Genomic DNA, 21,579 nt, shown 5'->3' on the forward strand with positions numbered 1-21,579 from the left:
GCAGTCAAATGGAACACTGATCGGAGCGATCGAGAGCAGTCAAATGGAACACTGATCGGAGCGCTCGAGAGCAGTCAAATGGAACACTGATCGGAGCGATCGAGAGCAGTCAAATGGAACACTGATCGGAGCGATCGAGAGCAGTCAAATGGAACACTGATCGGAGCGCTCGAGAGCAGTCAAATGGAACACTGATCGAAGCGATCGAGAGCAGTCAAATGGAACACTGATCGAAGCGATCGAGAGCAGTCAAATGGAACACTGATCGGAGCGATCGAGAGCAGTCAAATGGAACACTGATCGGAGCGATCGAGAGCAGTCAAATGGAACACTGATCGGAGCGATCGAGAGCAGTCAAATGGAACACTGATCGGAGCGATCGAGAGCAGTCAAATGGAACACTGATCGGAGCGCTCGAGAGCAGTCAAATGGAACACTGATCGGAGCGATCGAGAGCAGTCAAATGGAACACTGATCGGAGCGATCGAGAGCAGTCAAATGGAACACTGATCGGAGCGATCGAGAGCAGTCAAATGGAACACTGATCGGAGCGATCGAGAGCAGTCAAATGGAACACTGATCGGAGCGATCGAGAGCAGTCAAATGGATAACGCTTTGGGAGGCTTAGTAGTAATTACAGAGCGTCCAAGTACGTCAGCGCGAATCAGGTAAGAATTGTAGATTTTTCAGCTTCAAGACCTTTAATCAGCTAGGCACCACCTTAGGTCCAAGCTAGTTAGCGACTTTTAATGCCTTTGAATAAGGTGGCCGAGACAGAACGCGTTGGAAGGTAGTGGCCAGCCCTTCATATTAATGGCTACTGTCCCTGAGCACTCTGACGCGATTCGACTGCAAAATAGCCACCGTCGTCATGTTTTTCGCATCAAAAGTTGATCAATTTTGGTTTTTGGTCACTTAATCTATTTTTTCTATTTTTGGCATTTTAAAAATTTTGAAATTTGTTCAAAATTTTCACATGGGGGCCATAGGAATCGGTCAGAATCCCATGTTATTTTCAATGGGAAAATGACAATTTTTTTGTTGTCAAAAACATTTTTCGTTGCCATGGCAAAACGGTTGCCTATTGAATAAATTCCCTTTAGGAATTTTCAAGTTACACGAAGGTCTACCAATCCCCCGAGTTTGAACAAAATCGGTGGGTTACACTTCGGGATGTCTCCTTGAGAGTATAGTTTTCAAGAATATTTCGATACAAAAGCAACTCGTACAAGTTTCCACTACACGTTTCCTATGGCGGGTTTAACCTCTATTTAACCAGATATTTATCGTTAAGCGTTAACGAAATAAAATTGTCGTTAGGTACCGATAAATTTTCGTTGAGTAGAATCGCATTGTAAATAAAATAAATTAGGTACAAAACAATATTTATTATATAAAATAATACTTTTTACATTGTTAAAACAAACACATTTTAAGAAATAATTTTAACGCTTAAGCAGCTGTGAGCGCTATCGATTCGAGCCCTTCAACATTGTCGTTTGGATCGTTAGTTTTAACGTGTAAATAGTTAGTTTTTATGTTGTTGTTGTTAGGCTGAACTTTCCCTCCTAGAGAAACATCCGCGCATCAATTAAAAGTTTAAAATTCATAAAATAATCAATTACCAATTATTTGTGAAACGACAACTCCAACCAGATATGTCACCGCAAACCCAATGGCTGGATACCACATGAAAGAAATTTTGTACAACGGCAAGAAGTAGCTGAAACGGACATAGTTTTTAGACAGTTTCGAATGAGATAATTAACATGATCAGTTTATGGAGAGGTCAGTGCACACCCGTTTCTTTCTGCGAAACTCGTTAGTCAGTTTCAGGCAAAGAAACAAAATGACCGTTGTTTTGCGTAAGAAATTATATAAAATAAATTATTTTATTATACATTAATAATTATATTATTTGCAATAATATATTAACATTTAAAGATAAATTATGTATAATAAAATAAAATGTTAAGATTCAATAGATGGCGTATCGTAGTGTGTAGCCTTTATTCAATACATTATAATATTCGCGCTTAAAGGAGATACAACACCAGCAGGGTAGATGAAGGTTCAGCTAATACTCATTGGTGGAGCGACAGTCTAGAAAATCCTACTGCTAGCGAAATTTTAAAAACTTCCCAGCAGGAAGGGAAATTTGAATTTTCTACTACATTTTAGATTGTCACCCCACGAGAGAATACTGATTGAAGCTTGAAGTTCCCCACTAGGGTCATACTCCCTTTTAAGTAATAATAGTTACAATAGAGGTTGTTAGATGTTTCTGTAAGACTAATATTTTCCGCTCTACTATTTTCCACCCACAAGGAGCAGAAGCAGCTTAATAGGCGAAACTATAAAGTAGAGGGGGGCTGAAAAGATAGTAATCACGTGACTTAGTGGAGAACTGCAGCGCCATCTATCCTAAGAAATACGAACTATTATTCATTTTATTTTGCTAATGGCCGTTCATCTAAATTATCTAATTATGAATATTAATATTACTATTTAAAACATTTGGTAATAGAAAGGTGCAGTATTTGGAAGGGATAATTTTTTCTTTACCGTCGCACGGCCAATTATGAACAGGAGTTACCGAATGGAAGTTGGCTGTGATATGGTAGTCACATGATTTTGTTTTCCCATTTTAACAAGTTGGTTAAGACCATATTTACTTTATAGTTTTGCCTATTGTGACAAACGAGTTGCAACAGGCGGTAACAGAAATTATTTTGGTTGTAGCTAACTTGTTAAAATGTTCCCGGAAATCCGTCAGAGCACTGACAACTTCTATAAAGCGCTTCCGCTATCGGGGTTGGCCGTGGTTAAAACATAGGGGCTGCTTCACTAAGCCTAGGTTAAAAACCTGTTATAGTATATGTTTTAATTTTTTTTAGAATTTTCTACTTCGCGCCTACAGCGCCGGCTTGTGTAAAGTTTCTGAACTATAATCAACTATTGTTAAAATAATATTTATATTTAAAAATGGAGCGCCACATATATTTTAAATTTAAATGTATCGTAGATAATTAATAAATTCTAAAATACATATTATCAAATTATAAATACGGTAGCTCATTAGTGTATTTATAATTACAATTTATAATAAATTAATTAGTACTGTTTATATACATTAGAGGGCGTACCAGTAGCATAGTAGAAGAACTTAAGAGGCTCAAAACGCTAGCACGTATGAAGGTACAAGTAGTCTAGCCTGTGTAAATATATAAACCGTGACCTGTACAGGTTGCACTCGCTTTAGTTAACACAGACTGCGTATCCCGCACGTTTCGCCTATGCGTTTGCTAGAGCGAGCTTCACCTCGATAACACTTTCCGCTACCTTTCAGATTCGGTAAAGGTGACGTTCCTGGTAACGTTGACTTCGTTCGTCAGAATGAATGTCTCTGCGTCGTCCTCCCAGTGGCATTCCTCGGTTGAGTGGTCGAGCGCCGTGAATTTCCGATTGGAAACATGCACGAAACTACCCACGATAATCCAGGCGTTGAAAGCGATGCCTATCAGCAAAGACCCCACGCAAGACTACGACATTTGAGATATTAAGTTATATCAGAAACAAAACGTACGGTTAAAAACTATACAAAGGGTATCGGCCAAAGTAAATGAACCGAAGTTATCAGACTGCTATACTCCTCATGTTGGAGGCGTTTTCCTTATGAAGTTACATTTTAACGTCGAATTTTAAATTTTGCGCGCTCCTAGGCCGAAAAAAAAAACGTTTGTAATACCACGGCCAACTTTGATCTCTCGCGCTACAGCGGCCATCTCATTCGTTGACGTTTCTGTGTTAACCTATGAGCAAAAGATGTGTATGACGTGAGCGCCCCTAGCGGATTATTATTTTTAGAATAGCTTTTACATTGAAGCCAATAGAAAAACCGAGCGTGGCGCTGAACTCCTACACGTTATAGTACAGTTTATAGGGGGAAAATCCTTGCTCGTGGAATTTCGACGAATATGTTGGCCGCTGTAACGCGAACAGCGCGTGATCAAAGTTAACCGTGGTTATACATAGAAATAGCTATACCCACAATTCCCAAGTGCAATTTATCGCGTCAATAGACGAGGAAGGAAATTAGGTATAATTTGGCTCGATTTTCTCATCATTTTCATAGGGAAAATGCCCTCCTATTCTGAGCGCTATTTCGATAACTTCGGTTCATTTACTTCTGATATCGGTTAATGACACGCATCTTTCCGTACAGATAAGTTTATACCTCGTGTTTGAAAGAATTACTAGCAGGTGTAACGTTGATGGAGATACGTAACAGCGAAAACGTGTTTAAATCTCAAATTTGAAAATGTTTGAAATTTAAACAATTTAATTTAAAAAATGATTACCGTACAAACCTTGAAACATTTATATGTTCGAACTATATTTAATCATTATTTATACAAAAATAAGCCTTTGAAAGTTTTGGAAGTTTCGTTAAGCCTTTTCAATGTTAAAAAGACAAACATATACCTGCAGTTCCCAAGGCTAGTCTTTAGTTTAGTTTAGATCAGGGGTACCCAAAACTTCCAATTAAGAGATATTAATATATTTTCGACAGAAAATTTTTGAAGGTCGATATCACCATTTTCAAGGTCAAACTCACAACTTGGGTAACCTTGACATTTTCATAACATATTCCGAATTAAAGAACTCTCAAAAGTAACGTGAATGATAGGTGAAAACTATTAGTAAGTTCGCAACCGTTCAAAGAACTGATTCGGACTAAGCTATGACGTCACGAAATCGTCCCGGACAGTTCAGAGCTTGACCGGATAGTCTGAAATTCCAGCCTAAAAGCACGTATTGACTAGTCTAAAAAACTATTGCAGACGAATTTATCAGAGCTCAGCCTTGGGTTCTTGGTGGTACCTGCTCTCGAACAAGTCTTGCTTGAACAGTCCCGAAAGGTATCCGAGAGCTCTTCAAAAGCTTCCAGACTGGCGAACAATTTTCACCAATATTATCGAAATGGAGGGACAGTCCTAGTAACGGATGACTTACTTTGATGGTGGTTTTGTGACAGAATAACACGAGGAACGAAGCTCCGACTAGTGGTCCTCCGAAAACCCCGTTGACGACACCCAATGCTTTGACGGCGTTACCAATCAGGGGTATCAAGAAGCTACCAAAAATTGGTACGATACCAAAGGCGAAACCTAGACAGTTGATAGCCGTTACGAACGGTATAAATTACAAAATGAATCGGTAGTATCACCATTGAGTTGGGAATATTAATCTAGAGATCCAATCAAATCTGCTCGCCGCGAAACAAGTTTTTGAAAATTACGAATGTGTCGTCTCCTCTAAAATGACGAGAAAGCTTAATCAGATGACCCGTGGCGCCATCCATTTTTTTGAAATGGAAAACGCGTCTTATTTGAACGAACCATTGAGAGATAGACGGCGCCACGGGTAGAATGATTAAGTTTTCTCGTTATTTGGGAGCAGACGGCAGTATTCTTATTTTTTAAAAATTTGTTTCGCGAAATACTGAAATCCGACGGGTTGATTGGACCTCTAGATTAATATTCTCAACTCAATGAGTATCACTTACTCAAACACATGCAAATTAGCAAGCTGTGTTTCTCGGATATCTTTGGAAACATTGGCTTGACGAAGTCCTCCAAACTCACAGCGGCGAAAGAATTGATGAACGACGAGAAGGTACTTAGAGAGGCGCTGATGATACCAGATATGGCCACTCCTTTCAGAAAAGGGTAATCCGCGAACAAGTCCCCGATGGCGTACACGAAAAGCTACGTACAAGGTAAGATATTGCCTCGGGAAATACGGAATTGAGCTCGTGGCCGAGGGACAGGTCACTTCCTTGATTAACGACGCACCCCTCAAAAGATTAAATCCGATTTAATCGTGATTATTTTGATTAATTTCAATTTAATCACGATTAAGTTGATTAAATCACGTTTAATCATGATTAGAATGTTTAAATCTGATTTAATAATGATTAAATGATTTAATCTGATTAAAATGATTAAATCTGTTTAAAATTATTAAATCCTGATTAAAAATTTTTTATATCGTGATTAGTATGTTTAAATCGTACTTTAGTTTTGATTTTAATGATAAATTCTATATTCGACCGATTATATTGGTTAAATCGTGATTAAAATAATTAAATCTAATTAAAATGATTAAATCTAATTAAAATGATTATATCATGATTAGAATTATTAAATCTCGTTTAAATGATTAAATCCTGATTAAAAAGATTAGATCATGATAAGAATGATTAAATCTCGTTTAAATCGTGATTAGATTTTCTAATCTTGATTACCCTGATTTAATCATTTTACTATGATTAAGACGCACCCAAAATGGAAGTGACCTGCCCCTCGCTCGTGGCTCATGTTTGTACCTGGTCAATTCGATCGACTCCCGTGTATTTCGTAAACTTCATGGGATCACATTCACGATAGTAAACATACATGACAGCCCCGGTTAAGGCAATTGCGACTCCAAATACCAGACTCAAGAATCCTCCGAAGATGACAGCTCTAAGAATGTATAATCGAGTTCGGTAAATGGTTGGTGAAAGCGTATGTAACAATCACTCATAAGTATGCCTCTGTATAACATTTCCATAGAAAAAATTTCAATGAGACCTTGTGTCAAATGGAATATACAATTAGGAAATTTAGCGCCATCTGCCTTAATATCAGTGAACTAAATATGTGAAGAAATAGCAGACGACTTTCGAATTTCAATGTTTTTCGGTTGAAACCATTGAGTTGGGAATATTAATCTAGAGGTCCAATCAAAACCTCAGATTTCAGTATTTCGTGAAACAAGTTTTTAAAAAAGAACTGCGGTGTGCTCCCAAATGACGAGAAAACTTTATCATTCTACCCGTGGCGCCGTCTATCTCTCAATGGTTCGTTCATATAAGACGCGTTTTCCGGCAAAAATAATTTGTTTTCTCAAAAGTAATGGATGGCGCCACGGGTCATATGATAACGTTTTCTCGTCATTTTAGAGGAGTCGGTACATTCGTAATTTTCAAAAACTTGTTTCGCGGGGAGCAGATTTGATTGGATCTCTAGATTAATATTCCCAACTCAATGGTTGAAACTTTCAGCTGTTGTGAAGATAATTTTGAACGAGCAGACAGCTTTCATATATTCAATTTAAAACTCGGTCGGTAGGCGGCGATACTAAAATTTAAACTACGCACGAAGCTTAGAAGTGGACCCAAAAATGCATAAAACCGTATAATGCTGGCGCTATTGAAAATGTTACCGCGGAAACGAAATCTATAAGATTGATAAAGTTAGAAACCGCTTCTCTAACTTTAGTTTCCTATCAGTAAAGCGGATGACGCGTTTAAGTGACGTAATTTGCGCCATATCCCGTGAACGAGGTTTCATTGAAGAAAATGCTTTTATGGCATACTTATGTTGAAACTTGAAAGTAACAACAAGATTCTATTTATAGAGAGGGCAGTTCGTAAATAAGTATAACCCTTCGTTCCTAACGTAGTCTGCTGCTGGTGGGGGTGAGGAGAAAATATCACGGTCTCTTTGCGCCATCTAACGAGCGCTAGTAAAACTAAATAGGTTTCGGCGCGTAAGTTATGGTAGACTGAATACAGGCTGCACTACGGTGCGCCATCTATAAACTAAGAATGCTTTGAAAATGCGACGATGCGTTTGGAAATTTTGTCTTCCCATATTCAAGGTAACATAATTCTTCATTTTATAATTACCATTTAAATATTAGTACGATATTAAAAATAATTAAGAAGACCAAAATAGTTATATTGGTACCATAAAATAATTCTATGTAGTACCAGTATAGATAGCGCAAAAAGGCACAGTGATATTTTCCCCAGCCGGAAACTGACGAACGAGTCACGCAAAAAACAGCGAAGTACGTCGACCTCTCCATAAAACGATCCTGTATAATATCGAGGAGTACTTTTTGGCGGCGAGGTCCGAATGAGCTCCGAAAATCCGTTGAACTAACGCCTGGTTGACCATGAATAAATCCAGCGACCACATAAATCCAAAGGCGAGTGCTGACCAGGCGCTGTACCGTGTAGTGTCATCTTCCGTAAAACTGAAGATGAACACTAATTAGTTACGCCTTAGTAGCAAAAGGTGTACACCTTTAAAGACCTAGGTTTTCTTCCGCCTGTTTTCCTTTAAGTTTACTTCCCGCCGCGCAAATATCCTGGTGGTAGGCCAACGTGCACTGCGGTTGGCCTACCACCAGGATATTTGTGCGGCGGGAAGTAAACTTAAAGGAAAACAGGCGGAAGAAAACCTAGGCCTTTAAGGCTAAATTAATCTATTCGCTTGTTCTGGTGGAAATAATTACTTGGGGCTACACTTTTTACTCCTTCTCAAAAGGAGTTGTAAAGATATTAAACTAATAAAATAGTCTGCTTATCCGGAATGTGTCTGCTAAAAGAACCGTTTGAGAAATCATTTTCAGCCAACTTTTCGCCACCACAGAATCGGAGTAGAATTCCCTACTCCGAAATCCCAGAACAAGCGACATCGAAAGAATATCAGTGGTACTTTATAGCCGTGACGAAATGGTGTTCAACCGCTTCCTCCCACAGTTCAGAAACACCACCAATTCTAATGATTCCTTGGAAAGCGACCATCATCAAAGTGACGAACATCAGAAGCCCTTGGATTACGTCCGTCCAAACCACAGCTCTCAAACCACCCTAACCGTTACGTAAACCGTTACTTCATCTTCTAGTGTCGGGAATTTTCAATATATACTCACCAAGGTGCTGTAAAGCGTGCAGACGAATCCCAAGACCACGGTGGTGATTCTGTAATCAAATTTCGTCAGAGTCATCAAGGACAGAGCTGGAAGGTGTAACACGAGTGCCAGAAAGAGTAACTACGCGAAGAAGAATGCGGTTAAAGGAAACTGGTCTTTAAAGTAACGAATGTAAATTTAAAACCTTTTGGAGGATGTACGCCATGGAAAAGACCTTCCTCATGGTACGATCTAATCTCTTCTCCATAATCTAAGTGATTTACATTCCTTTATTCACATACAGCCATTAAATTATCAAGTCGTTAAGTTATACCTCAAAGACACTGACGTACTGGCATTCTCTGTAAATGGGCACGATGAAATACGCGGCGAAGACACTTCCGAGGAAGATGCCGATGTACTCGACGCAATACTGAATCCCGTAAAGGTACAATTCCCCCGTGACGCTGGTCAGGGAGAAGGCTGACAAGGACGTGGCTGTAATGGACACGGCCACTGGGAAGACCGACAAGTTCCGACTGGCCAGGACGAACTCCATCAAGCCAGTCCCGTTGTCGTCACGCGCTCGCTTCGTTTTCTTCTGCCGGAAGTAGAAACCCAACCCGGTGCATAAAGCCAAGACGCCGAAGATGACAAAGTAATCTGACCATTCCAGAAACGTTTTTGGACTGAGGCTTACGGACATCTTGTTTCGCTGGAAAGTATACCACTAGTTTAAAAGAAAACTATTCCTAATCCTTGACACCCGAATTTTTCCGCCATAATCGCTTTGCGCGGCTACTACGGAGTGTTCAATATTGTCTACATTTTTAGGGCGCACGGCGCTAACTACTAACCGTTTAAATACATTGCTAACCGAGTGCTTCATTTTCGCGTTTCTGGCGTCGCGAGGAATCGATTTTGTACGGGGTGCAGCGCGCGCATTGGGCTTAAGTCGAATTTGACTACCTCCCCTTTATCGACCATTGACGAATTCTATAGTTAACGCGATTCAGAAGCACGTGACTACTCATTTGTTGAAAATCGAAAGTCTCGGTACTACTTGTTTTTTTACGTGTTGAATTATTTAGCTCCACTCATTTTGGGGTCATTCTTTAAACGCAATGAGGAAGATTATCGTTTGAGGTTAAAGGTGATAATAATAATAACAATTACCTTTCGCAGACGGCGACACAAAGGCTTCGGGAGTGATGGAAGGCGAAAAATTTACCTTTTTAAAAAAAATGTACTAGTACTCTTTCCGGAGGTTATTTTTGGGACTGAACTTTTCCCCAACTCGTTCAGGCAATTTATGGATATTCTTAAATGAGATTTCAGAGTAGAAAATTCCGGCAATTTTTTTCTCGTACTTTTTTCTACGTATATTTTAACTATACCGGTTTAAATTAGAAAAGCAAATTTGTTATTAATTTTTTAATTAATGTATTTTATTTTACTGTACGTTTTTTCCCGCTAAATTCGGGGCGTTTTAATGACGTAAACGGTGTTAGACGCTTTAGTACAGCTGCGAGCGTAAAATACAATTTTTTTATGAATCGTGTACTTTAGTATACGAGTCATTATAGGCTGGTATCGTCCATGTGTGTGTGATCGGGTATGATTGGGAACGCGAAAAAACGTAGCCAAGCGGGGGAAATTCCTCTGAGTTTGCGTTGTGTAGATCATCAAGAGCGCTATATATTGCAACGGCAAATTGACGTGGCAAAACAGTTGGAAGTATATTCGTTTCACCAGTGCGCGCATACGTTTTTCGGTTTCCCGGCTAGAAATAAAATATAAAAAATATGGCCGAACGACGTCGAGAAAATATGAGCATTCAGGCAAAACGGGTTTAATCAAACTAAGGAGAGTACCCGAGGTGTTTATTGCCGATTTTGTTCCAAGTCGGGCGTAATGTAGACCTATATGAAATATGAAATTTCCCAAAAGGAGACGTTGTACTACCCATTCGATTTGCCATGGCAACCGAAAATGTTTTTGACCACTTAAAACCAAAAAAATCTCTTTTTAAAAAAGCATGGGATTTTCTCCGTTTCGATTTTTTTAATTTTTTTTTTTAAATCACGAAATGGGTAACATGGACCACATTTAGGTAAATTTCATAAAGTTTGGGTAAATTGGAACATTTTTGGGTAAAATAAGGAAAAAATCTTATTTTTGTTTTAAGTGGTCAAAAACATTTTCGGTTGCCATGGCAAATCGAATGGGTAGTGCAACGTCTCCTTTTGGGAAATTTCATATCTCAAATAGGTCTACATTACGCCCGATTTTGAACCAAATCGGCAATAAACACCTCGGGTAAAGGACCTTCCCAGTTGGAAATAAACGCAATATCGTAATAAGTATAATAAACGTGATTTTTATTATTAAAAGGAAAAACATTTAAAAATGTGATTTAAAATGCGCGTAAAAATTGTCCGGTTTTCTAAAAGTCGTAAGCGCCACTTTGTTACGACAAGATGAAGAAGCATTGAGGCCTTCACGAGTGAATATTGGGGTTGGTCATTTTCCGGGGCAGCGGAAGGTCAATGCGTTCCATTTCGAACTCGGTGGGCGGTGGGCCGGCGTTCTCCAGTTCGTCCTTGCACAGATGGCCCACAATTCCGCACGCGAATGCGTCTCCCATTACGTTGTTGACCGTTCGGCTACGGTCCCTGCAAGACAAAGATGCTTTTTAACATGAATTAATTAATAAATGTAGACTCTAAAATAAACATTACCACGCCACAATATTTTAGAAAAGAAATTACCACCAACACTGTATCATTGTATTTGGTATCTGTTTTGAATTTTGACCCGTATCAACTGATCTAAAAATATCTGAGCGTAACAACTCGAAACTACCAAATATTTATAAAATGCGAATCTGGTGGCAGCCATGTTTTAGCGCGAAATGACGCCTATAGAACGAAAATATGTTTTGTATGCTTTGAAATAATTAGCCTTTTAAATTTACATAGAGCTTCATAAACTGCTGTATTTTTGTCCGCTATTATAAAACACGCGGCTCTATTTAAGCTGAAAAGCCTTATTGGCCAGAGTCAGAAGTAAAGTAAATGAACCGAAGTTATGAAAAAACCGCTCAGAATCGAAGGGCGTTTTCCTTATGAAATTGATGATAAAATCGAGTAATCCTTTGACGCGATAAATTGCACTTGGGAATTGGGGATATAGCTATTTCTATGTATAAAAAATGTTTTCTTAAAAACAAAAACGCGTTTTATTTCGGCCTAGGAGCGCGCAAAATTTCAAATTCAAGGTCAAAATGTAACTTCATAAGGAAAACGCCTCCAGCATGGGGAGTATAGCAGTCTGAAAACGTCGGTTCATTTACTTTTGCCAGAGTGTATTTATATTTGTTCCTACAAATTGTTCTAAATGTAAAGATTAGTTTGTAGAACTATGTAGGAAATCGTTTATAGATAAATCATGTGAATTGTTTCCCTTACAGAATCCATTCCATGACAACGATGAAACTGATATCTTCCACCGGAGCTCCCACCACGGACAAGGTCATCACCATCAAGAATATCGAGGCGCTTGGCACCGATGAAGTGGCGATGCTAACGGCCGTGGCTGTTAACCTGACACAAACCCAACATTGCATTATACTCGATACCTTACAAATCAGTGGCGTACCAAGGGTATATGGCGCCCCCTATATACCAAAAAATTTAAATTGCTTTGTATTTTTTCATTATAGTCTAGACTATGCTAAATTTCACCGATCGTTTAGTATCGTCGTTGGTACGGTCTTACTTCAATTTTTATATAACCTACCGATTAATTTACCAACCACGAAACTAGTCCGTTTTTCGTAAGTTCGATTTGTACTGTATATATCATATACTTATATATCATATACTTATATATCATATACTTATATATCATATACTTATATATCATATACTTATATATCATATACTTATATATCATATACTTATATATCATATACTTATATATCATATACTTATATATCATATACTTATATATCATATACTTATATATCATATACTTATATATCATATACTTATATATCATATATACTTAGAATGCTTATCCTGGCGTATCGCGTTTGGTAAGATCACTCTGACACCTTTGGCCCCACCTACGAGATAAAAAAATCCCCTCTACGCGCGCTCCCCTCTCACGTTGTTGTTTGTAAAGTGAACATAGTGACGTCAAAAAAAACTTATGCCACATCCAGACGAAAATCTGCCGCGATAAGCATTCCTAGTAGAGCTATGGATTCCTGATATGAGATATTGTGATAGATTTTGGAAAAACTAGAATTTGTTTTAGATAGAAATCTGAACAACTGAAAGATTAAAATTCTATTGAACGAAGAATCAGAATTATCACTGGTTGAAGAACAATTGGACATTAAAGATAGGAGTGTTTTGGCGCCCCCCCCCCCCTATATGATAGCCAGCTTGGCACCCGGTTAAATATTAACTCTCTTAACCCGGGGCTCGGTACGCCTCTGGTACCAATATTTGAAATAATTACAGTAGAGCGATGACTTCTCCAGCGCCGATGGTGACTTGACTGATTTGCGCGATGAAGATGGTGGCCACCGTGATGAACAACGCGGTGCCATCCATGTTGACGGTGACCCCGATGGGCACCACGAAACGAGTGATCCGACTGTCCACTTTACATTTCTCCTCGACGCAACGGAGCGTCACTGGCATGGCTGCCGAGCTGTCGAGGATATTGTCAACGGAGAGGCACTTTTATCTGATAACGAGTCCTTACCTGGAGGAGACGCCGAATGCCGTAATGGCCGCTTCCAGGCAATTCCACATGTACTTGAACGGGTTCTTCTTGGTGACGATCCAGTACAGTAGGGGTTGTAAGGCGAACAGTTCCAAAGCTAAACCCACAAGTACCGTGACGATAAACAGGGCCAATTGGTTGACTAGTAACACGATGTCGCCGGCTTGCAGAAAGTTGGCAGTTATCAGGCTTACCACGCCCACGGGCATTAGACTGCAAATTGATTATCTTCGGTAATTGCGAATGTTATTAAACCCTTAATTATTATCTTACTAGAGAATGGTCAGGGCTAACTTCATGACGATACGATCCAGGGCGATGAAGAATTGTTTCATCAGCTTAGCGTGTTCGCCCATAGCACCCATTGACACCCCGAAAATCGCGCAAAATGTGATGAGTCCTGGGAAAATATAACGCTAATTTATAGCGATATTCTTAACGGATTGCTTTCGCCCGAAACGAACCTAGCGAGTTGACACCCAGTCGTTTTGACACGACTTTTTCCAAAGACACATTTTCCGTCCCGTTGACGTCCACTTCAATTTTATCCCTGTAGTTGGTGTATTCCTAAACGGTTTATTCATACCATGAATACCGAAGAAAGAGCTTCGACATAATTTTTAAATACAGCACTTACTTGCCGGAAACAAGCTTGTACTAAATTATCGGGAAACGCGTTCCTACCAAGAAAATAATTGGTACGTAATTGTACGAAAAAGTCCAGAATACTTTACCTGACCATATCCAGCAACGTATCCACAACTTTGGTATGATAAGCATAGCCTCCGATATCCAAATCTTTCCCCTGGATTTCGCGTATTTCGGGGGAACCCGGCTGTATTGATACCACCAACACCAGTCCAATTAACGACGATATGAAACTGGTAATGACGAAATAACTCATGGTAGTCAGGGCGACTTTTCCCTGAGATTTTCCCGTCAAGGTAGCGCTACCTGTCACGAAACAAAAAGCGGCTCTTGTAACGTCAAAAGTCACGCGGGTTACTTTAAATCCATACCGCTAATCACGCTAGAGATCATGATGGGCAAGACTAACATTTTCATCAGGCTCAAAAAGATGTATCCGGGTAATTTGACCACCATCAAGATTTCCTCGGACACGTCGGTGGTCCGCAACGCCAGGGCCAAGGTGATGCCCAATATAGCGGACGCGATGGTGGCCAGTAGTAGCCATTCCCGTCTCAACCATCTGGCGACTCTCTTCCAGCGAGGCGGCGAAGACACGTAAATTCCGTCTTCGGTAGTCGCCATGTCTTGAAAGACGCGAAAACTTTCTCGGGAACTTTGGCAACGGTTCGTTTCGGGAGGGAGAGTGGAGCACCCAAAGAGGTTGGTAGTTGCGTCACGTGTTAAGCTTATTTTTGTTAGCAATTACGAGCTGTTTCGAACGCGAAGAGTTGAAAAGCGTCGTCGATCTGATAGGGCTGATACGAAATAGCTTCTAGAATTTCTCCCTTCCAGATCTGTCACAACACATTTAATAGTCGGAGATACGTTGGTTACTCTGTGGAGACTCCAATTTATTACGCTCGTTTATGGATCAAATTCACAGTTGCTTACAATCGTTATACTAGAATCTCTTCTTCTTTGAGTATGTCCCCGATCGTTTGAGGGTTAAAAATAGAAGATAAAAATTAGGGTGTACACTAAATACTTATAGGCAACGTTTTTGGTTAGTTTATTTTTCTCTTTTCGTATTCTTGGCAGCTTACGAAGTTGTTTATATAAAAAACCCTATAGTTAGTGTTGTCGGTAGTTGTACGAACGTGTTTGAGATGCAAATTTCGTATAATTTATAGCTATATTGACTAGGTAAACAGGACTAGTTTTGGATATAATTTTATTTGTGGTGTTAAGTTGATTTCCGTGTCTCGAAAACACTAGAATTAAAAGCTGTTGTTTTCACGCTAGCGTCCAATTACACTCAGTTGCCATTAATTATTATTTTATTTCTTTTAATTGGGGGCAATGATGTCTAATTAGCTAACACCCACGACAGTCTGACTTTAAACAATAATAAGTTGAGACCAAAAAGAGGAAGCGAGGTAATTACCGCTTAGAAATTTAACGGGATGCACGTCAACGCGTAGCGCTGGTTGATTCTACTGGGATATTTTTACAGCCGACTTTACCCCTTTCCTCTCTTCAAACTGCGTTTCATTCCGTTCTATTCGAGGACTAGACTATACGCGTGTTTAGACCATTAGCTTGATATTGCTTGATAATTATGGGAACATTTGTGACGAAGAATTTCAATTGGAGTTCCAGCCCCTCTTTAGAATGACATTCGCGTTCAGAACACGTGATCTATTGGGATAATTTTTGTTTATCGAAAACATGCTAAATTAATTATCAATTTAATTTTAATCTGACATAGAAAAATAGGCTACTATCTTCTTTAACTATACTGTGCTTTCTTTTGTTTTGGTTAAAGTAGGAAAATGTTCTTAACCATTGTTCTGACTTCAAATGTTACTTCATTTTTCGCGCTTCAAAGTTTAGTTCTGTTAACTGCCACAGATGTCGCTAGTTGTCCGTAAAGGAGACTCTTTTTCGCTTTTAAAATTTGTCCTTGAGATTCCCTTTCACTCTCGGTGAAACAGAGAATCGAGCTTACAGGTTTTAAAGCTTTGTCTGTCCCTCTCTTTCGTTTGCTTCTTATGAAATGGAGAGTGACCTAATTTCGATATTATTCGATTATGATTTGTTAAAGATGCTTGTTAGAAATTTAAGTTAAATTTAAAGCACAATTTTTCAAAGTATAATTTACTAAATATCACGCAATGCTATTAAAAAAAGTTTCATTCCGAATTTCCGGTAGCTCCTCATTTTCCATACCACGTGATAGCGGATCCTACCAATCATAATTATGATAGGAACAATTTTGTGGACCCATAAACCATTTGAATTGTGTCGTACCTGGGTATTATATATTTATACACTACGTATATATCTGTGGAATTGCTTGAGTTATTGTCGTAGAAACGGTCGGGCTATTTGTACATTTCAGGGCGCAAATGTGCGTAGAGCACGACAGTTAATTTGTAATACACCTTACGTTTTAACATTATACGTAGTTTAAGCCCCGCCCATGTCTCCAGCTGGTTTTACAAATATTAATATTTTATTCCTCCTGTAATATCTACGTCTTATATCACTAAAATATATTTAATTACATATATTAAATTGAATTAAATAATATATATATATTATATTAAATAAAAAAAAATATAGTATATATCATATTAAATAAAACAAAATATAGTATATATCATATTAAATAAAATATAATATAATATATCATATTAAATTAAAATAAATTAAATATAGTATATCATATTAAATTAAAATAAATTAAATATAGTATATCATATTAAATTAAAATAAATTAAATATAGTATATATATCATATTAAATTAAATTAAATATATTACATCAGATTAAATGAAATAAAATATATTACATCATATTAAATTAAAAAAATATATTACATCGTATTAAATTAAACTAAATATATTATATCATATTAAATTAAATATATTACATCATATTAAATAAAATAAAATATAATACATCATATTAAATTAAATTAAATGTATTACATCACATTAAATAAAATAAAATAAAATATATTACATCATATTAAATTAAACTAAATTAAATACATTACATCATATTAAATTAAACTAAATTAAATATATTACATAATATTAAATTAAATTAAATAAAATATCTTACATCATACTAAATAAAATAAAATATCTTACATCATACTAAATAAAATAAAATATCTTACATCATACTAAATAAAATAAAATATCTTACATCATACTAAATAAAATAAAATATCTTACATCATACTAAATAAAATAAAATATCTTACATCATACTAAATAAAATAAAATATCTTACATCATACTAAATAATATAAAATATCTTACATCATATTAAATTTAATTATATAAATTAAATATCTTACATCATATTAAATTTAATTAAATTTAATTATATAAATTAAATATCTTACATCATATTAAATTTAATTAAATTTAATTATATAAATTAAATATCTTACATCATATTAAATTTAATTAAATTTAATTACATAAATTAAATATCTTACATCATATTAAATTTAATTAAATTTAATTATATAAACTAAATATATTACATCATATTAAATTAAATTAAATATATTACATCATATTAAATTAAATTAAATGTATTACATCATATTAAATTAATTTAAATATATTACATCATATTAAATTAAATTAAATATATTACATCATATTAAATTAAATTAAATATATTACATCATATTAAATTAAATTAAATATATTACATCATATTAAATTAAATTAAATATATTACATCATATTAAATAAAATAAAATATAATACATCATATTAAATTAAATTAAATGTATTACATCATATTAAATTAAATTAAATTAATTTAAATATATTACACCATATTAAATTAAATTAAATATATTACACCATATTAAATTAAATTAAATATATTACACCATATTAAATTAAATTAAATTAAATATATTACACCATATTAAATTAAATTAAATTAAATATATTACACCATATTAAATTAAACTAAATTAAATATCTTACATCATATTAAATTAAATTAAATATCTTACATCATATTAAATAAAATAAAATATCTTACATCATACTAAATAAAATAAAATATCTTACATCATACTAAATAAAGTAAAATATCTTAAATCATATAAAATTTAATTATATAAATTAAATATCTTACATCATATTAAATTTAATTAAATTTCATTATATAAATTAAATATCTTACGTCATATTAAATTTAATTAAATTTAATTATATAAATTAAATATCTTACATCATATTAAATTTAATTAAATTTAATTATATAAATTAAATATCTTACATCATATTAAATTTAATTAAATTTAATTATATAAATTAAATATCTTACATCGTATTAAATTTAATTATATAAATTAAATATCTTACATCATATTAAATTTAGTTAAATTTAATTATATGAATTAAATATCTTACATCATATTAAATTTAATTAAATTTAATTATATGAATTAAATATCTTACATCATATTAAATTTAATTAAATTTAATTATATGAATTAAATATCTTACATCATATTAAATTTAATTAAATTTAATTATATGAATTAAATATCTTACATCATATTAAATTTAATTAAATTAAATTAAATATCTTACATCATACTAAATAAAATTAAATATATTAAATCATACTAAATAAAATTAAATACATTAAATCATATTAAATTTAATATATTACATCATATTAAATTAAATTAAATTAAATTAAATATATTAAATTAAATTAAATTAAATTAAATATATTAAATTAAATTAAATTAAAATAAATATATTACATCATATTAAATTAAATTAAATATAATATATTACATCATATTAAATTAAATTAAATTAAATATATTACATCATATTAAATTAAACTAAATTAAATATATTACATCATATTAAATTAAACTAAATTAAATATATTACATCATATTAAATTAAATTAAATATATTACATCACAATAAATCAAATATATTATATTAAAATAATTTCATTATATCAATTTAGCTATAGTCGGTTCTTGGGCGCATAAAGACTCGCCAGATTCGTGATAATTGCGCATTCATCCGGACTGTAAATGGCCCATTCTCACGCTCCTAATGGGCGTGGCTTCCAGCGGCCATTCTTTGGTGGCGATGCCGGGGTGCGTGATTCGTGATCCACCGAAAGCGGATCGTGTCGCTTCCATGATCCCGGCAGCGATGCTGTCGTTGAAGTTTCCGAATAAAAACCGAATATTAGATTTCTGACCTCAAATATGTTATTAATGGAACCACTTGTCAATCCCATTGTTTCAAACTCGTGAAGATTCAAATTAAAATTACTTATCGAATTAAATCTTCTTTTATATAAAATAAATACCGGAAGTAATTCATAACAAAGAAATTTACCGGTTAATATTTCGGAGAATGATTAAAAAACATGTATTATTCGGAAAATTTCAGCTTTTTATCGAAAAAAAAACGTCGTTTTCCCGATAAATTTTACAAATTTATCAAAAAATTAATCGGGTAATACAGAAATATAAATTACTTGATCAAAACATTTTACGAATAATTTTGAGAGCTTTATCTATTGAATAAATGTTAACCATCCCCGACCTCTATAATGGCTAACATAAACCTTCAAAATAAAAATAAATAGCTAATAATAATCAGCTAGGCTAATTCCCAAGGCACCACTTGACTTATAATGCCATTAATTCGGGTTACAATGCGTAGGAGGGTGGTGGTAAGCCCTTCATGCCACGCGAGCCAACAATTCCCTACACTCACTATTACCGTTAAGGGGGAAGACTACAGTGGACATTGTCTACTTTCGCGCTATTTCAAGCTGAACTCTTTTAATTTTGTATTTTAAATTATAAAATTAATATTTAAGTGTAGAACAGCCTCTTGTTTAGTGACTAAAATAATTTAGAAAAATTAAAATTTAAAAGTAATTAAGTTATTACGTTTTAATTCGGACCCGCGGAGCTAAACAAGTTGGGCAAGCGCCCAAACTACCCTTTAGTTAGGACCTTTTATCTCGTTAACTATTAATATTAGAAATATCAAAATTATTTTAAGCACTAGAGGAAGGTTCTGTCTAATATGAAAAATATAATTAAATTATGTAATTGTTAAAACAGAAACGTTCAGATTGAACGAAAAAGAGGCTTTTACTGTATTCTTCCCCCTTAACATCTACAAGCTTTTATGGAAGGGGAAACCGAAGAGCTTAGGGGAAAACCCCTTAAACCAGTGAAGAGAGAACTTGCAAACTCAACGCGGAAGGAGTTGTTCCGAGTTTTCACCCAGTGCCACAAGCTGGGATCGAATCCGGCTCCTCTTGCTGCGAAGCGAAAGTGCTAACCACCTTAAAAAAGCAATTGATTTAAAAGTCGTTAAAATTATTTTAAGCACTTGGATTTAATGTATGTTTAACATCTGATACGAAAATTTACTACACTTTGATCTTACAGGCCTAGGTTTTCTTCTGCCAGTCACCCTTTAAATTTACTTTCCTTCCAAACAAATTTAAAGGGTGCCTGGCAGAAGAAAACCTAGGCTTTTAATCAAAAAAATAATTTCATACAAAACTATTTTAAACATTCGTATCTACACATAAACGTTTATGTTTTTCAAAAGGTATGTAATGCTAAAATATCAACCTTTGTAGAGAATCTAGAGTTCGGTAACGCGTCCGTACAAAACACACGCGGGAGTTTTAGTGAGTAAAACCTGTCGGCACTTGGTTTTTAAATTTTCTATCGCGAAATTTGTTGGTTTAAATTTTATTGTTCTCATATCTGCAGCGACTAATCGACGAAGGGCGAGGTAGTAGACACGTTAACCTAGTGTTGTAAGACAGAAAATTTTCAGCTCGGAAATTTTTCCTGAAAATGACCGAGACCTTTTCTTCCGGAAAAATACGGAAAAAAGTTTTCATTCCATGATTAGTCTAATATATTGTTTGCAAATTTAAATAAAGCGGAATTTTCGCCTAAGTTTTTCGAATCTGAAAGTAAAACTAAACCTCTAGACTAGTTTAAACTGATTAACAATGTAGCACTATTAATGTTTTGTAGTATGTTTACTCAGTGTCCATGGTTTACTGTTATTAGACGTTTTATATCGATAAAAAGTTTAAAAAATTAAAAATCCTTAAAAAGAAATTTATGTTTCAATTTTTATATTTCCGACTTGCGGAAAAATTTATCGAAAATTTTATTTTTTCCGGAAAATTAACAACACTACGTTAACCAATAGTACACGTACGTCTATACTTCTAGGGTGTACTTAACGTGTCTAATTTATCACCAAATTGCAAAAAACGAACGGTCACCTCTTGTCTGCCCTTGAGTCGAGTGAACGCCATCAAATATCACTG

The 21,579-nt window shown here is 35.1% G+C and overlaps 2 protein-coding genes across 3 annotated transcripts; both read right to left on the bottom strand.

Annotated features, from left to right (window-relative positions):
- Positions 1–1,373: 1,373 nt before the first annotated feature.
- On the bottom strand, positions 1,374–10,104 carry LOC149925943 (putative sodium-dependent multivitamin transporter). 2 transcript variants are annotated; one of them, XM_090161064.1, is made up of 12 exons: positions 9,928–10,099; positions 9,086–9,466; positions 8,957–9,022; positions 8,773–8,892; positions 8,556–8,710; positions 7,951–8,091; positions 6,392–6,530; positions 5,570–5,771; positions 5,017–5,171; positions 3,343–3,542; positions 1,626–1,723; positions 1,374–1,568 (listed from the first exon to the last, which is right to left on the bottom strand). In XM_090161064.1, exons 2-12 carry the CDS (start codon positions 9,455–9,457, stop codon positions 1,453–1,455), a joined length of 1,764 nt encoding a protein of 587 aa, XP_090017190.1. In that variant the 5' UTR covers positions 9,458–9,466; positions 9,928–10,099; the 3' UTR covers positions 1,374–1,452. The 2 variants fall into 2 exon arrangements, with proteins under 2 accessions (XP_090017190.1, XP_090017191.1); XM_090161065.1 differs by lacking the exon at positions 3,343–3,542 and having other exon boundaries at positions 9,928–10,104.
- Positions 10,105–11,111: 1,007 nt separating this feature from the next.
- LOC149925944 (excitatory amino acid transporter-like) lies at positions 11,112–15,065 on the bottom strand. The gene is made up of 9 exons (XM_090161031.1): positions 14,571–15,065; positions 14,286–14,505; positions 14,189–14,231; positions 14,016–14,118; positions 13,825–13,951; positions 13,531–13,764; positions 13,282–13,476; positions 12,222–12,356; positions 11,112–11,426 (listed from the first exon to the last, which is right to left on the bottom strand). Exons 1-9 carry the CDS (start codon positions 14,821–14,823, stop codon positions 11,252–11,254), a joined length of 1,485 nt encoding a protein of 494 aa, XP_090017157.1. The 5' UTR covers positions 14,824–15,065; the 3' UTR covers positions 11,112–11,251.
- Between the last annotated feature and the right edge of the window lie 6,514 nt (positions 15,066–21,579).

This window comes from Leiobunum rupestre, chromosome 10, assembly GCF_980474605.1.
Source record: "Leiobunum rupestre chromosome 10, qqLeiRupe1.1.hap1, whole genome shotgun sequence".
Taxonomy (NCBI): Eukaryota; Metazoa; Arthropoda; class Arachnida; order Opiliones; family Sclerosomatidae; genus Leiobunum; species Leiobunum rupestre.